General features: G+C 35.4%; 1 protein-coding gene across 1 annotated transcript in view; it reads left to right on the forward strand.

Moving 5' to 3' along the window:
• Window positions 1-9,405, forward strand: part of LOC131150696 (serine carboxypeptidase-like 7) — a 61,672-nt gene extending 52,267 nt beyond the window's left edge. The window contains exons 12-14 of the mRNA XM_058101573.1: window positions 8,775-8,888; window positions 8,997-9,042; window positions 9,121-9,405. Coding sequence (XP_057957556.1) covers window positions 8,775-8,888; window positions 8,997-9,042; window positions 9,121-9,204 — 244 coding nt within the window. The 3' untranslated portion in view covers window positions 9,205-9,405. The remainder of the gene's footprint in view (window positions 1-8,774; window positions 8,889-8,996; window positions 9,043-9,120) is intronic.
• The last annotated feature ends 8,210 nt before the right edge of the window (window positions 9,406-17,615 follow it).

The raw sequence follows: 17,615 nt of genomic DNA on the forward strand, positions 1-17,615 counted from the left end.
TCTTACTATTCCATTCTTTGTTGTGTGATATTACATATTAATGGGCCTAGACAGAGCGGCATAGGGAAAATTTTTAAGAAATGGTAAAGGTCTATTAGAACGGAAGAAGGCCTGGATTGTATAACAGCAAGAAGCAATAGGCCATATGATCCAGTCTGTGTTAGAATCTATACGACTGATATTGGTTTCATTTATTATGCACATTTTCTTTTCGCTTGTTCAACAGTGGTTGATCCAACACCACAATTCTCGCAACTCCACTATAATCGCCGGAGGCTACATTCAGTGAGTGGGGTTAATTGTTCAATCGTTGTCAACAAAATATTAGATGGTTCAGGGGAAGCTCGACTTTCTTCGTCAGATGTATAGCGTAGTAGCATTTTTTCTCCCCATTATTTATGACCAACTTATGTTTCCTATATGTGAGGCTGCAGGGCAATGAGGGGGTCATGAACCGTTATCAATCTTAAGTACCTCTTATATCTCGTATGGATAATTTCTCTTTTGGATGAGTCTATATTATTTCAGCTGGATGTTTCCTGAATTTAGTTAAGGGCTATTTGCTTGGGAACAGACGTCAGATGCAGGCTGGACGAAATTCGAAGGGTACTGTACGACATAACCATGGGACTATTTTATGAGCTTATGAGGTAATTAGGCATCTTTTTAGATGGTCTATGTGATATGGCATAAGTAATGAACTAATTTTTTCTCTTTCAAATTGAGAGAGGTAAAAGATTATTACGACAATTTAGTGTGGGCGACATTGTTATAAATAAATATCGCTTGGTTCCTTTTTTTTCTGTAACGTTTCTTACACTCCCTTTCTTAGTAAAGAGAGTGGATGATGAAACTAGGTCTTGCTTTTTCTTTTCTCTACTGTAATGTTTCTGTTACTTCTTTTTTTATTTTGTTCTCTTCTCTCACTAAATTTCTTCTTTCTTTCTCTCCTTCTTTCCAACCCACCAAATATGCTATGAGATATTAGTTGTTTTCATACATATTATATTATTCTGTGGCATCGATGCTTTGAAAAACTACCTAGTTGTCATGTTCTCAGTCAACCAAAAAGAAGTTGCAAATGATAGATTGGAGAGTACGTGAATGTAGATTGCGAAATTCAGAGTGTGTAAAGGATCTTCAACTACACAAGGTGAGGACTGGACCCAATAATAAGTATTCTATATATATATATATATAAAGTTCTTTTTTACTGCAACAATTGGGAAAAGTCTTGCGGAAATGTGATAAAAGTGGTGGTACTTGGGTTAGGTACTAAAAAATAAATGCCCATAATATCCTTGGCCCGCCTGAATGTCTGTCAACATTTTTAAGCTGCCGCATGAGATGGTAAATGACGGTCGATTACTCCAAGAGAGCTATGAAGCGTTCCTGCTTTCTCAACCTCCAATCCTTAAAGTCGAGTAGTGTAGAGTAACCCATCTCCTACGACCCCCCTATTTGCCCCCACATACATGCTTATGCCATAGATGTTAACATCTTTTGGCAATTATTATTTGTGGAAAAATTTTTTTAACCCCCATTTTATGATTGTTGTCCAAAGCTACATGCTAATTGTTCGTATTTTTCTAACTTTACATTGAAATTGAATAATCATTAAGTTCAAGGGTTTTATGATAAATGAAAAAAAAAACTTTAGAAAAACAATGTGACATTTGGTAATTCTTTAAAGTTGGAACAAAAAATGAAAATGATTTTTTTTTCACCACCAATAGACCCTTAAATGAAAATATTAAACTTTTGCTCTATACTAACTGAACTGGGCAAGAATTACGTCGACCTTCTTTGACATTTGTGGCAAAATGATGTTGGGGGGTACAGGAGGCACTTCGTTGTTAGGTGGGAGTAATGTTGCTAGTAAATTGATTAGCTCAAACAAAATAATGATGAACATTTGCCATGAAAATCATGGGAACGTAAGGATTATGGGACAGGTGCAACAAAGGCAGCGGCTATGTCCATGGAGGTTTGGATTTATGATATCATCAAATTTCGGCCACCGGAAGAGTAGCGAGATCTTATATACAGGTTAGCCAAACCTCTCTACGATTTACTTTGTTAGATGCTTTAAACTGGAAAGTTGCCCAAATATCAAACCATTTGAGAAGAGATACAAGGACTTTCTTCTTTATAATCAACCAATTGGGATTCTTAGTGAGTGAAAACCAAAGATAGATAAGGGAGACGATGCTTGTTGATAAAGAGGGGCATTACTCATTGATGAAAAATCCTTGGCTACCCTAACTTTGAGAGATTTGAAGATATTTGTTCAAAAAAAACAAATCATTGTGGCCATTTTGAAAGCCTTTTTGCCTACATTTCTAAATGCGAACAAAAAGTTTATAGTCCAACCCAACACCCCAAAAACCACATGCACACGCACACATTCAAGTTGAGCTTGATTAAAAATCACATCAAATTGGTTTGTGGTATGGGAAGTGTGGCGATTGTTTAAAAAGTGAAATGGTCTGCGAATATAAAGAATCAATTGACACATTTGCCCCATTTTTATCCAATTCTTTCTACTTCAAAAGTATATAGTTTATACAAATTCGTTCAAACATAATGTTAATGTTTAGTTGGCCCAAGGCCCTGAACTTATGAAAGAGCCCAGAGCATCAAGCAGTATTATTTTACACGGAGCCATTTTGTAAAAAAACTGAATGCTCTCTATGATTTTATTGAATGAATCAAGAAGAGAACCATAATTACAATCGTGCTGGATTGAAACCATACCGGCTATATTATATACAAGAGCTGGTAAAAATAAAATAGAAAAAGAAACAGATTCACATTCCTTTTGGAGGGAAAAATAGTTACAGGTTTATTTTACAGCTACCCATGGTTACAAAGATTATATCACAACCTCATCTCCTCAAGCCACGTATTAGCAAAAATGTCATCACTGATATTCGTCTGGTATCACTTTTTTTCTTCTTCTCTGAAACTGTATCTACAGATTTCACTGACCACTGATTATCTCAAGCATCATTTTTAACTTGTCAAATTAAACCCCCCCCCTTCAGAGCAAGGTTTCTTTGCTGCTGGATAATCCATGATATATTCTGGATAGTCAATTGATGAGGTAAAAATATTTAATCAAGCCAGATTCTTAACCAATTCTAACATAGTATCTACACCAAGTGCTTTAGTTACAAAATATTGCCTAATTGTATCTTGGATGACACATAAAAGGTCTTTGATTGTACCATCTAAAACTCGTTTCTAACAATGGCCATCTGCTTATATGGCGGTGATCTCCATGAACACAGGATTTGCAGCAATGTGCATGCTGCCTAGTTATCACAATAAAAACAAAACTGATTCTCCCGCTTCACTTGAAAATCTTTTAATAAAAATAAAATCCAATTATTCAAAGTAGTGTTGCCATGGATCAATTCAAACTTCAGATGAAGATTGACACCATGATTGTTCGTGATCTCCTGATATCAAGGCATTTCAAGACAAAACACAATATCTCAGTAAGAGGATCTTCTTGTATCTGACCAGCCTACCATCAGATCACAATATGCTTTTAATTGTAAATCTGAATCACTAGGGAAAAAAATCCCTTGTCCGGTGTTCCTTTAATTATATTGCAAAGACTCTAGGTGCCAGCACGCAATGAGGAAACTCTTGGGCCTGGCTAAAAACTGCCACTCTAGCTGTTCAGGCATAGTGATATCAGGTCTGGTGAGTGTCAAATACCTCAATTCCTATGAGCATTCGTAAATGCTTGGAATCTGAGGAGAAGTTCACCACCTGTACATTTGATAGCTCAATTATTGTTCCATGGAGATTTGGTTTTTTTTAGGCTTCCGCCAACCCATCATGCTTGTTTTTTTTAAAATTTATAAAGCAAAACTTTCTTGGTTTAAGCTTCCTCCCTTCTTGCTTCTAGCAATTCAAGTCTTAAGAAGAAATTAAGTGAGCCAAGACCATTTAATTTTAAATTTATCATCCAAAAGATTTCAAAGTTGCTACAAAGGGAATCATTTCCGGTGATTATTATAACCCATAGACAAAGAAAGCTGTAAATAAAGAAACCTTAGCATGAATAAAGAGAGAATTATCAGCAGTAGACTACACAAACCACGTTGGCGAATAGTATTTGATAGTTTTGTTATACCATCGCTAAGGCTTGTCTCAAACCATAAAGAGATTTACAGTAGCTTACAAACAAACAAGAGGACGAAACTGACATGTGAGGAAGAAGAAGCAACTGAATTCCCCCCCCCCCTTGCTGTGAAAACCAGGAGGCAATGACATGTACACTTCTTCATCTAAATCCCCATGTAAAAATGCATTATTCATGTCTAATTGGTGAATAGGCCAACATCTAGCAGCTGCCAAAGCAAGAAGAACTCGAACAGTGACTGTCTTAGCAACAGGAGAGAATGTCTTAAGAAAATCAATGCCTTCCCTTTGTGTGTACCCCTTAGCCACAAGTCTTGCCTTATATCTGTCCACTGTTCCATCAGCATTCAATTTAATTTTATACACCCACTTACACCCAATAGGAGTTTTACCAGGATGTAAAGTTATCAACTCCCAAGTATGATTATGTTCAAGAGCTTAATTTTTTTGTCCATTACAACTCTCGAAAGAGGATCTTTAACAGCTTGAAAGAATGATTGTGGCTCTTGAAGTGATGTGCTGACTGTCAACAAATATGACTGATAACAAGGCTCCAGGTGTGAATAAAAGAGCCCATCAGCCACATCATAAGGTGCACCAAAAGGATAAGAAATATCATGAGTAGTAGCACAAGCATAATCCTGTAAGTAAACTGGTTTAGTGGATTGTCGAGATGATCTTCTGAGAGGTGCTGACAGTAATTCATGAACTGATGGAGAAGCAGATTCAGACGTGAATGAAATAGGAACTTTGGGAATAGTAGGATCAGAAACTGTAGGAAAAGAATCTAAATGGAGAAAAGAAACCTGAACTGAAATAGGATCATGAACAAAATCTGAACAAGCAATAGACTCATCTTGTATATTAAGAGGAGTGACAAAAAATCTATTACCTGAGCTGGAAGATGCAAGATCATCAACTTTAGGAATTGAAGTAAATGGATTTGAAATTGGGGCTTTACCGTCAACAAAAGGAAATATGTGTTCATGAAAAACCACATTCCTAGATATGAAAACTACATTTGTACATAAGTCTAAGACCTTGTAACCTTTAATGCCAAAAGGATAACCTAGAAAGACACACCTCCTTGCTCTTGCTGCAAATTTGGATCTATTATGTGCAACAGTAGATGCATAACAAAGACAGCCAGAAATTCTTAAATGATCATAGGAAGGAAGACTGCCATAAAGAATCTCATAAGGAGTTTTGTGAGAAAGAGGTGTACTAGGAATTCTATTAATCAGAGATACAGCAGTTAACACACAATGTCCCCAAAGATGTAAAGGTAAATGGGAATGAAACATGAGTGATCTTGCTACATTTAAAATATGTTGATGTTTCCTTTATACAATTGCATTTTGCTGAAGGGTTTCAACACAGCTTAAATGATGTAAAATTCTCTTTTTAGCAAAAAAATCACTCATGATAAATTCAGTTTCATGATCAGTTCTAATGATTTTTACTTTCCTAGAAAATTGAGTTTCAACCATAGTACAAAATTGTTCTACTATGGATTGAGTTTGTGATTTGTGTTTCAACAAATAAACCCATGTACATCTAGAGCAATCATCCACTATAGTGAGAAAATATCTGCAAGAGTCAATGGTAGATACAGAAAATGGACCCCACAAATCACAATGGATCCAATCAAAATAGTTCTTGGAAATATGTATACTTTCATTAAATGGTAATATTTTCTGTTTGGCAAGAGGACAAACATCACAAAAGAAATCTTCATTTGAATCACCAATTTGTACATTATTTGACTTGAGTAAATTCAGCTTAGCATTTGATGGATGCCCCAACCTCAAATGCCATATATGTGGCTGAATTTTATTAGCAGAAGAAACAGCTGAAACAGAAGAAGAGACTAACTTGCTATCTTCCAGCAGGTATAAACCATTGCTCTCTTTACCCAGACCAAGCGTGCTCCAATGAGCAAGGTCCTTGATGAAACACAAGTTACCAAAGAAAATAAGGCAACATTGAATAGATTTAGCAAGTTGACTAACTAATATGAGATTAAAACTGAACGATGGAACACAAAGAACATTATATAAGGTGAGGTTTTCATTAATTTTAATATTCCCAACATGTGTGACTAAGGCTACCTCACCGTTTGGCAAATTCACATGAGAATTCAATGTAGCAATTATAGTGCTAAAACACGACACAGAATGTACCATATGGTCAGTAGCACCTGTGTCTAGAACCCACTTAGTAGATTCAAAACAGGTTCTATTAACCAGTTTGGTTGAAAAAATGGAATGAGTTAAATTTGGACTAAAAGAAAAACCAGAAACAATACCAGACATGGTTTCAAGGTAATTGTCAGGAGTTTGAGGATAAGATGTAATGGCTAATGCATCAGCAGTAGCAGTAACACCAGAAGATGAACACATATCAGTGGCTCCAGAAACCAAACTAGTCAATCCATTACCAGTACTCACATTGGCTGCAAGATGATTTTTACCAGAGTTACATCCAGCATTGAGGAAAGTCAATAATTTCTCACACTGAGTTTTAGAAATAGGACATTGAATCGAAACATTCTCAGGTGCTGTTCTAGAATTGTAGATAACTTGATTAGCACTTGGTCTTCCTTTAGGTTTATATCCTGTGGATAACCATGTAATTTGAAACATTTATCAATTGTATGTCCAAGCATATTGCAGTGAGTGCATAAAAGTCTCTCTCTTTTATTATTTCCTTTGTTCCAAGTAGAATTACCAGAGTTACTTCCCTTCGAATTTGCATACATTGCCACTGAATCAGGTTTTGCAGTGTAAAATCTTCCATGTACTACATTCTTGTGAGATTCTTCTTGAAGAACCAAAGCATAAATTTTGCTAATCGAAGGAAAAGGCTCCTGCATCAAAATTTGAGTCCTTATATCTCAAAATTCTCATTCAAACCCATCAAAAATCGAGCATAAGTCTTGTCGTTAGAAACATTTAAAGCTTTGATGGCTCCACATGTACACTCAGGTAATGGCTCTAAATTTGGCAATTGACCCCATAGTTTCTTGAATCTTGTATAATACTCAGTAACTGTCATCTGGTTTTAAGAAATAGGAAAAATCTCCTTCTGAAGATTGTAAATCTTGGGACCACTACCCTATGAAAAAAGTTTTTGCAATTCAAGCCACATTTCTCTGGCAGTTTGACAGTACATTATGCTACTTGAGACATCAACATACATGGAATTGATCATCCATGAAATCACCATTGTGTTGCAGCTTAACCAATCTTCATAAAAAGGGGATTCTGGACTTGGCTCAGTAATTTTTCCATTAATGAAACCTATCTTCCTCTTTGCAGTGAGAGCTAATATCATAGCCCTTAACCAAGAGTGATAATTCTTCATTCCAAGCAGTGGTTTTGTAACCAAGATATTACCTGGAATTTCATTTGAATTGAGACAATATAGATTTGAAGAACTGGTCTCAGTGGTCGGTGGAGTAATACGATTTGTTGGATCATTTGATTCAGAGGATGCCATGAATGATGTTCCAGAACTTGATTGAAAATTCAAGTAGAAAAATGAAAAGAAAATTGACTAAGAAATCATTGATTCTAAGCTAGCCCAAGCTCTGAATCGAAGCTCTGATACCATGTAAAAAAACTAAATGCTCTCTTTGATTTTATTGAATGAATCAAGAAGAGAACCAGAATTACAATCGTGCTGGACTGAAACCATACCAGCTATATTCTATATAAGAGCTGGTAAAAATAAAACAGAAAAAGAAACAGATTCTCATTAGAGGGAAAAATAGTTACAGGTTTATTTTACAGCTACACATGGTTACAAGGATTATATCACAACCTCATCTCCTCAAGCCATGTATTAGCAAAAATGTCATTACTGATATTTTGTTCTCGTATCACATTTTTTTCTTTCTTTGCACTGATATCTCCAGCATCTTTCACTGCACAGATATCTCCAGCATCAGTTTTTAACTTGTCAAAATTAACACATTTCCTTTTTCTTATAATTCTATTTATTTTTGTAATTTCTATAGAAGTTCTCTTTTTGCAAACTTTTGTGTTGTCAGCAATTTGTTCAGCTCTACTTTTATGAAGAAACTTCATATTTTTGCCCTTCTGGTATGGCCTCCTATAAACATTACGTATACTTTGGCCACGGGTCTAACTGTAGTAAAGCATCTTCCCACTGTCCAAAAGACGCCAAGAAATACATAAGAAACTTAACACGACAAAAGGAAGTCAAAGATGCAAGTCACCCAGAGGTTCAAATCACGGCAGAAATCCCGAAGTTAGGATCAAAATATGAGTGCTTAATATCCACCAAGACACCCAAAGATACAATATATATAAACCAAAAGAACCTGGGTGTATATATATTTGTATAACTGATGATTGAAGCAAGAAAACCGAGCGAAGCAGCAAGTGAATGAACAACAAAAAAAAAACAAAAAAACAAAAGAAGGCATGATCCAAAGGAGAACCCCAAAGAATTGTAAGTCTAGTTAACTCTTTCTTCTCACACCAAGAACCAGAGTTAACCAGAAACGAAAACTGTAAATGATGTGATTCGTAAATCCTTTCATTCCAAGCCACACTGCCTAACAGTGGATTCTTTTACGTATGCTGCAGTGGTGATCATGACTTGCTAGTTCCATACTCAGCAACCCAATCATGGATTAGATCCCTCAAGTTCTCCGTCGTTGATGACTGGCGGCCGTGGTTGGTTGATAGTCAAGTTGCAGGGTAGGGTTATGACCGAAAAGAGATATCAATGCTAAAGGCTTTGTGTTGGGTGTGCTTGGATTTCTAAATATAAGATGATTACTCAACTTCTGTCTCCTCTTTATGCAGATACTCGAGAGAATACTCAAATGGTTTGACTTTTGCAACTGTCAAGGCAAGAGTGCTATTCCCTAATTATGGATCTGCAGAAGCGAGATGAGGGGAATTTTAATTAGTTATTTGTGTTGTGCAGGGAGCAGGCCACACACCTGCAGAGGATAAACCAAAGGAATGCTTTGCCATGTTCAAAAGGTGGATATCTGGGGAACCACTGTAATTACGCCCTGTACCGAAGTTACAGTTTCAAGACTCTTGATGAGCTAGCAAATCTTGCCTTTTAATTAGAATTGAGAAGGACGTATCTATGTTGCCATGACATTATCTTTTCTTTGTTTTTGCTAAGCTGTTGCCATGACATGATCAATGACGAGTACATTCTAATAAAATCTGCCTAAGCTTTCTTTTTGTCTTACCAAAACTTGGATTTGTTGTTTTGTTACTGGTTGTGTTGGGTACAGTGTAATCTGTATTTTCTGCTGAGGAACATATTGAATTTCCTTCTCTTTATTATGGACATAAACCTTTTCTCTTGGTGAATGATCGTTTGTAATTACTTCACTTTTTCTCTTTTGGCACAAAAAAGGCAAACTTAGTAACAAAAGTCAAAAAATAAATAAATAAATAAAGGTTTTCTACAAGATAAAAAATTGTTTTAATGAGACTACTTTAAAAAAGTTGCTTTAATAAAAATTACTTTCAAAAAAAAAAAAATGCTTCATTATCATAAGAAGGCCAAGGAAAAAGAATTTTCATTATTACTCCTTGAGACACTCCATAGTCCTTCGCTCCTCTCTATTTGAAGGGAGACAAAAAAAAAAAAGAGACAAAAAAATTCCTCTTTTTTTTTTTGAACAAAAAAAGAGACATTTTGTTCCAAAATTATCATATCATTATACCATATTTGTTTGAATTACTTAGTTTTTTTTTTATAGTATTTTTCGAAAATAATTGCTCTTTGAGATTCTTGTTCTTTGGTGGTTCAAAATTCTATCTTCTAGAAATCCTAATTCAATTATTCTTGATTTTTGGTTGTTTTGATCAATAATGTTACACTCATAAATTGGAGATTGAGTTGGTGAATAGTTTTATCTAGGTTCTTCGTAAATTGGCTGGGCAATTTGTTCTTCAATTTGAATTCTTTCCATTAGAGGATTTTCTTTTGATGTGGACGGTCTAAATTTTTCAAAATCTATGATTATTTGTTTAGAAACAGGAAAAAAAAATTCTTTACTAAGATAGAGATAGTCTAGCAATATAAAATTGACAGATGATGAGATAGGTTCTTCATCTAAGGGTTTTGGGAACCATAACATTTTCCTGAGATGAAGCATTGTAATAGATAGTTTATACTGAGGAACAATTCCTGAACTTAGGGGTCTCTTGTGAATTTTGTAAACTAATTTGTATGGGCTTGATCCTTAAAGGAATTTGTTATTGTAAGTTTGCGTATCTATCAATAGACACTTTTTTTATGGTCATCAACATTGAGTCAAACTATGAAACTTGGATAACATTTGAAACATACTGGTTCATTTGTTAAGGAGGTTTCTATCATTCTAGTGATAGATTTTGCATAATCTGGGATTCTAACGTCTCTAAAATAAATTAGCAAAGCATTGTTCAATCCTACTTTTGTCAAAGGTATCAATCATTGTATCCTAATTTGACATAATTTCTTAAAGACTTTTTGAAAGTAAATTCTTACCGTAAGATTTGTCTACAAATCTAACATTTATTTCTTTCATTTTTTGTCCTATAAATAACTTAAAATCAAGAATTCTGCATTTTTTGTGAATAGTATTTTTGTCACAAACTGGTAATTCCCAATTTCAGAGTTCTTTATTGTCCAATAAAGTTTTATTACATACTATTGTTATTCCTATTTGACTCATTGGATCACAACTACTACTAGCACATACACTTGCCATTAGAGATGATAAAACAATATCTTCCTAGGGCATTATACATGGGTCATTGGACTAACTGCCTCCTCCACACGCCTTGCTGCCTAATTCCATAACAGTTGTCTTCATTTTCCTAAAGTAGATGTTTGCCAAATGAATAATTTTCTTGGAGATCCTTATTTTTTTTTTTATAAATCCTCTTCTTCTTTTTTTTGGCTTTTAAGCTTAGCCTTTTTGTCTTCTTGTATGGATTAGTCTTCATCATCCTCTTTTAAACTAGATTGGGAAATTACTTCAATATTGCTGATTACTAGATTGTATATAGGAAAGTCATAATATTATTTAGCATCACTTTGATATTTTGAAACCAAACTTGAATCACTACAAAAAAAACTGGTTTTTAGTGACGAAATTATTAGTGATGGTTTGTACGAACCCTCACTAATAGTGTAATTATTAGTGACGGTTTTAACAATTGTGACTAATTAATACGACACTTTTAGTAACGAAATTCAAACTGTCATTAATACTTTCGTCACTAAAAATCAGCTTTTCTGTTCAAACTATTATAGGAAACCACTTTTCACGTTCAAACTATCCCGAGAAAATATTTGGGTCGTTTTTGAGGTATTAGTGACGTTTTGAAATTGTCAGTAATATACCCTTGTTAGTGACGGTTCATAGACTGTCACTAATAGTGCATTATTAGTAACGGTATAAAAAAATTGTCACTACTAGTCTTGTATTAGTAACGGTTCTATAAACCGTTACTAATAATGCATATGTTTACTAGGAAAAGGTCAACAATATTAGTGACGATTTTGAGAAATCGTCACTAATGACTCTATTATTAGTAATGGTTCTCATAAATCGTGACTAATAGTCTTATATTAGTAACGGTTTGTAGACCCGTCACTAATAATATGTTTGTTGACTGGGGAAAAGATCAAGAATATTAGTGACGGTTTATAAGAACCATTACTAATATCCTAATATTAGCGACGATTTTTCTAAACTGTCACTAATAGTCTATTATTAGAAACGATTTTTCTGAACTGTCACTAATAGTCTTATATAAGTTTTGTATCTGTGGTGAAGCTCTGCAATGATTAGACTGATTTTTTAAATGCAATAGAGTTTGAGAGATTTTTGAAGTTGTTCATCACAGTAGAAAGGAATGGGATATGCATGAGAAAGAAATAGTGCGCTTGGTTCAAATATGTTTAGGTGGGTTGCTTGTGAAGATGATTACAATTTGGAAGGGTCGGTCAGTCGAAGATTGACTTCATAGTAGTGGATAGATAAAAAATAGTTGCTGATATTATCCAGGAAGCAAAATAGGATGGAAATAATGTTGTGGCCGCTAGCCTAGCTAGTGATCTGACTGACACCACTACAAACTGTCACTAATAATTAATGCACGCATTTGTTGACAAGCCGAGAAATTGACCTAGCTGATGAGTCGGACCAAACACATCACCATGTTGAACCAGCACCCATATCTCTCAAACTCTTGAGCAGAATGATATATATATATATATATATATATATATATATATATATATATATGTCTGGCCATAAACTGGGATCGTTCTTAACATAGTGGATGAAAAAGATGGAAGAGTTGTCATTGATAGTGAATATTGGTTGAAAAGATTCTCTAAATTTAAACCTCTTGAAGTTCATACCTTTTTGAATGACCGTATTCAAACCAGGGGAGCTGTGGTGAAGTTTTGCAATGATTGGACTAGTTTTTAAATGCAATAGATCGATTTTGAGAGATCGATCTTCTGAAGCTGCTAATCACATTAAAAAGGAATGGGATGCACGAAAGAAACAGCTTGGTTTAAATATCTATGCATGGGTTGGTTGCTCGTGAAGATGATTACAATTCAGCAGGGCCAGTAGGCTAAGAGGCTATCTTCGTAGCAATGAATGGATAGATAAAAACAGTTGTTGATAGATATTGTGCAGTTAGTAAAACAAGATAGAAATAATGTTGTGGCTAGCCTATCAGTGTTCTTGACACCAAAAATGAGAATCTGGATGAGTTGAAGATAAAATACAACGAGAAGAGTATGTCCTTAAGTAGAATTCTTGACGAGAAAAACCGTCACTAATAGTCTTATATTAGCTAGTGACGGTTCTCATAAACTGTCACTAATAATGCATTTGTTGACGTGAAGAAAGGTCAAGACTATTAGTGACAGTTTTTCTAATTACTTAATTAGGTAGTGTGCTTCAAATGCAGTAGCCAAAAACCAATTACCGCATTGTTGTTGTAATCAATCATCTTATTATGAAGGTTCTTTGGGAACCATTTGGCGAAGGCTCTTGGTGAGCACAGTAGGGATTTGTTCTCGAGTGTAGGGATTTGTTCTCAAGTTGTTGGAAATGGTGTGATCCCAAGAGGGGGGTGAATTGGGTATAAAAAATTTGTTCTCGGGTTAAACTAGATGACAACAGTATTGCACAACCTGGGTCTGTCTAAGCATTCTCAATTCCCCTAATCAATCAAGTAAGAAAATATTTAAAAACAAATATGGCATTCACTGTAAGTTAAACATTTGCATACGTGCATCACATCATATCCCATTTTAATTTAAAGCGTGTATGAAAAATGATTTACCAATTAACGCGACCATACACGAGTGCTACATATCTCATTTAAATTAAATGTGAGCATACGAATAATTATAACAGTAAATAATCAAGTATACACATATGGAAACTAAAGTGCAATAATTTAAATAAGATAGGGACACACACACACACGATATTTGTTATCAAGGTTTGGCCAAACCTGTAGTGACCCGAAGAATAATAGCATTTTAAATATTAGAGGGAGAGAAAATAGAAACAGAAAAGAAGGAGGCCGTAGACTTCATCGATGAACACAGGGTCTCGTCGACGAAGGTCTTCAGAATTTCGTCGACGAACACAGGGTTTCGTCGACGAGAAAATACCGAGAGACGATTCGGGCTGCTCTGAATTTCGTCGACGAACACAAGGCCTCATCGACGAATTTTGTGAAGGGCTCGTCGACAAGGTGACGTGTCTCGTCGACGAACCTAGCCCTATAAATAGTGGAAACCCGGGATTTTATCACATTTCTCTCACTGCTCTCTCTCTCTCTCCTCTCTCTCTCTCTCTCTCTCCTACGACTCCCTCTCTCTTCTCTCTTCGATTCCAGCCCCACCAGTCGCCGGATCGACGATCCAAAGCTACCACGATGCTCCTGGTAAAGTTCTCTACAAAGCTGCCGGAGCAGATCGTTGGAAAAACAGAGTTGGAATTCATCCCAAATTCAGGGTAAGGTCTTTTTATCCAATTTTTGACTTCCTGGCAGTTATAGGAAATGATATAGATGGAAAAATACTAACATTATGTTCTGACATATGTTGATTTCAGGGTGTTTTTGTATAAGGCCCTGCGGGTATTAGGCTTGTATTCCCTAGGGGCTTTTCAAAGTTAAGGTAAGGGAAATATGCTATGCTAGGAAATTTTTAAATATTATACAGTTTATTTATTTACGAAAATTATGTATTTTAGTATGGTGTGGCTTGTGATTATGTATATCGTACGGGGATATGTTTTACGAATTTAGTTTCCTGATTTTATGAATTTCAGTATTATGGTTATACGAACTTCAGTATCATGATCTTACGGATTTCAGTACCATGATTTTACAATATTTCAGTACCATAATTATACGAATTCTAGTATTACGAATATGCAGTTCCATGTTATGATTATTCAGATTTCAGTACGTTATGCAGCATCATGGTTATTTCAGTACTTCAGAATCATGGTAAATCAGTTAGTTATGTATAGAAATATATTATTTGATATCAGACCCTATTGGACTTGCAGCTACAGAGTACGGTACCGTTGCTACAGATACTATGTTACTTTACGAGTGTAACCACCTATTTAGATATACGTGGTAAATTCGACCACCTAGGCCCTTGAAGAGGTTAGGCTCCCCATCCAGATATGGGTTGAGGTGGGTAGGTTGACTGACGGAATTCAGTGATTTATTCCTAGTTGGCCAGCCAGGGTAAATCCAACCTACGGACTGCACAACCTCGTCATAAGGGGCATGTCATGACACAGATAGCCACAGGGAACAATTTCAGTTACTATTACTTACGTATTGATTTACAGAAATGGGGATCCTACTATATACACTAGAAGTATTTTGAATTATAACCATAATACTAATATGTCAAGCAATAGGGAAAAAGGGGTGGTGTACTTTATTATTTGTGATGTGCTTTTGTACTCAGTTATTCATGTTTATATGAAACAGATTTCATGATATATAGTAGCTCATTTGCCACACACTAGTAATAGCATATTTTTTCTTACTGAGTGTTGGCTCATCCTAGTGTTGAAATATTTTTCAGGTGATCCAGGTAGGCGAACAGATCAGGCTCGCAAATAGAGGGGCGTCTGTAGTGCCCTGTCAGAGAGTATCATTTTTGGGAGCGTTTTTGTATATCCCAGTATAGTTGAGGGAATTTTTGAAAAAGAGCTATATGTGTATATTTTGAGAAACACAATAGTACTCTGGTATTGATTTTGTATTATATATAATGGTTATGTTTGTATGATTCTGCTTCCTGCTGCTTAGGTTAATATCATGGTATCAGAGTATGTTATTTGCTATTATGAAAAAAAAATCAATTTAATAAGCAAGTCGTTACAAAACCAGCCTATGTCCCCCAAGGATTACACTAACCCTGCTCACTTAAATGGGTAGAGCATAAATCGTTAAAACCTCTCCTTACGGGGTGATGTAAACCACAGCTCAATTAATACAAGGTTGATCCCAACTTGTCTCCCTTACGGGGTGGAGACTCCCCAGTTCAATTTCTCAGGCTGAACTTAACCGGTCTCACTTACGGGACTGAGACTCCCCAATTCAATTTACAGGATCAACCCAACCGATACATGAAAAATATTTTTGTACACAATAAAATGCTTCTAAATACAAGTAAAGAGGTACATGTTTAAGCTCAAAATGCACTCTCCAATGATATGAAATATGCTCACAGACTAATTAAGGGTGTTTTACTCATAATATTATTTTCAATCTTTTAAAAAGGTGCATATGACAAGCATATAAATATTTAAATCCTAATAAGATTTTCTCAAACAAAATATTTTTCAATAAAGGATATAGGAAAACCTAAGGTTTTTAGCTCAAAAAGAATTTTGTCAATAAACACAAGTGAGCTTAATGAATCTTTGCAATGAGTTGTGCAAAGATTCACAATGTCATAAACAATTTCTCCACAAGAATATTTTTCAAAGAAAATATGAGAGAAACCCTAAGTATACTCTCCAAGTGATTTTAAAAACAAAAAAAGCTTGAGTGAGAATATATGCTATGGATACAAACTAAATGCCCAAAATAAAATACTCTCTTCTAAAAAGACTTTTTAAAAGAAAGATTGAAAAAGAGAATGAGAGAGTTTAAAATATTTTGCCTCAAAGAAAAGATTTTTGCATTAAAAATGGTTTAGGGGAACTTTGATTAACAAAATAATTTGAGAGGATTTTGAGATTAATCAAACTTACTAATCAAAGCAAATGAAGGGGTATTTATAGTTTTCCAGGAAATTATGACCATTGGGGACATGCTCGGTATTTTAAAAAATATTTAATTTAAATTAAGACGTGATTAGCACTGAAAAAATAACCCAACCCGAGTGGTTTGATCGCATGGTCCTTAGGGCTAGTTGCCCGAACAGACACAGCCTATATTGGGTTCAGGTGACTGTGGGTGAATCCGGTTGGCTGAAGTCAAGGCGATTACTCAACTTTCGTAGGTTCAAGCGCCCGGTTCATTGGTTCGGTTTGCTTTACCTCACAATTCGGTGGCCCGGGGTAATTTAGAACTATAAGTTCGGGCGCCTGAGGATAGTGGAAAATTCAATGATCAGGGTTAGGTCGACCGTGGAAGCTACGTTCATTTTTGGTTCGGTTGCCCAAGGCTTCAGTCAATTATTTGACTTTTTTGCCAACAGTGTGTTCGGTGGATTGAGGTGTTTATAACTGAAATGGGTCGGTCAATCGGGGCTATTAAAGTAACCCAAAAATCCAGCGTCGATCGACCTTAATCAAACGAAGTCTTTGTAAGCCCTATTTTTTTACCTTAATTTATTCCTAAACCTTTTGTATAATTTTAGTCTTTTTAGAAAAAATGTTTGTCTTTGAAGGGTAAGGTCTCCTAAGGTCAGTTTATGGCCATCTGAGCATTCAAACATATCATGCAGATGCATGCATTATTACATACCAAATAATAATAAAAATTTAAATGCAATTACAATAAAGAATAAACATCTTCTTCTTCTTTTTGCTCTTCTCTTCATGGAATACACCAAGCTGTTATGTGGGCTTTAAGTTCTGTATTGGCTTCCATTTCTCTTGTATCTTATGTCCGTGCTAACATGTTGACCTGTTCACACACTAAATGCGCACATAAGATACATGTGCTTTGTCAGCATTAAAACAAGGATTGGACTCAAAAAGTCAACACGAGTTGTAAGGCTTCTTCGCCAATGAAGGAGGATCCTTAGTGGATTATGGAATCCTTGGCTTGGTGCTAAGGCTAGGCTTGGTGCTGAACCACGTAAATATCCTAGTGTTGATCCCTACCCTTCTCTTTATTTGTCTTGTGCTTGATTTAAGTTATATATATTGTGATATAATTTCT

This window comes from Malania oleifera, chromosome 3 (genome assembly GCF_029873635.1).
Source record: "Malania oleifera isolate guangnan ecotype guangnan chromosome 3, ASM2987363v1, whole genome shotgun sequence".
Classification (NCBI taxonomy): domain Eukaryota; kingdom Viridiplantae; phylum Streptophyta; class Magnoliopsida; order Santalales; family Ximeniaceae; genus Malania; species Malania oleifera.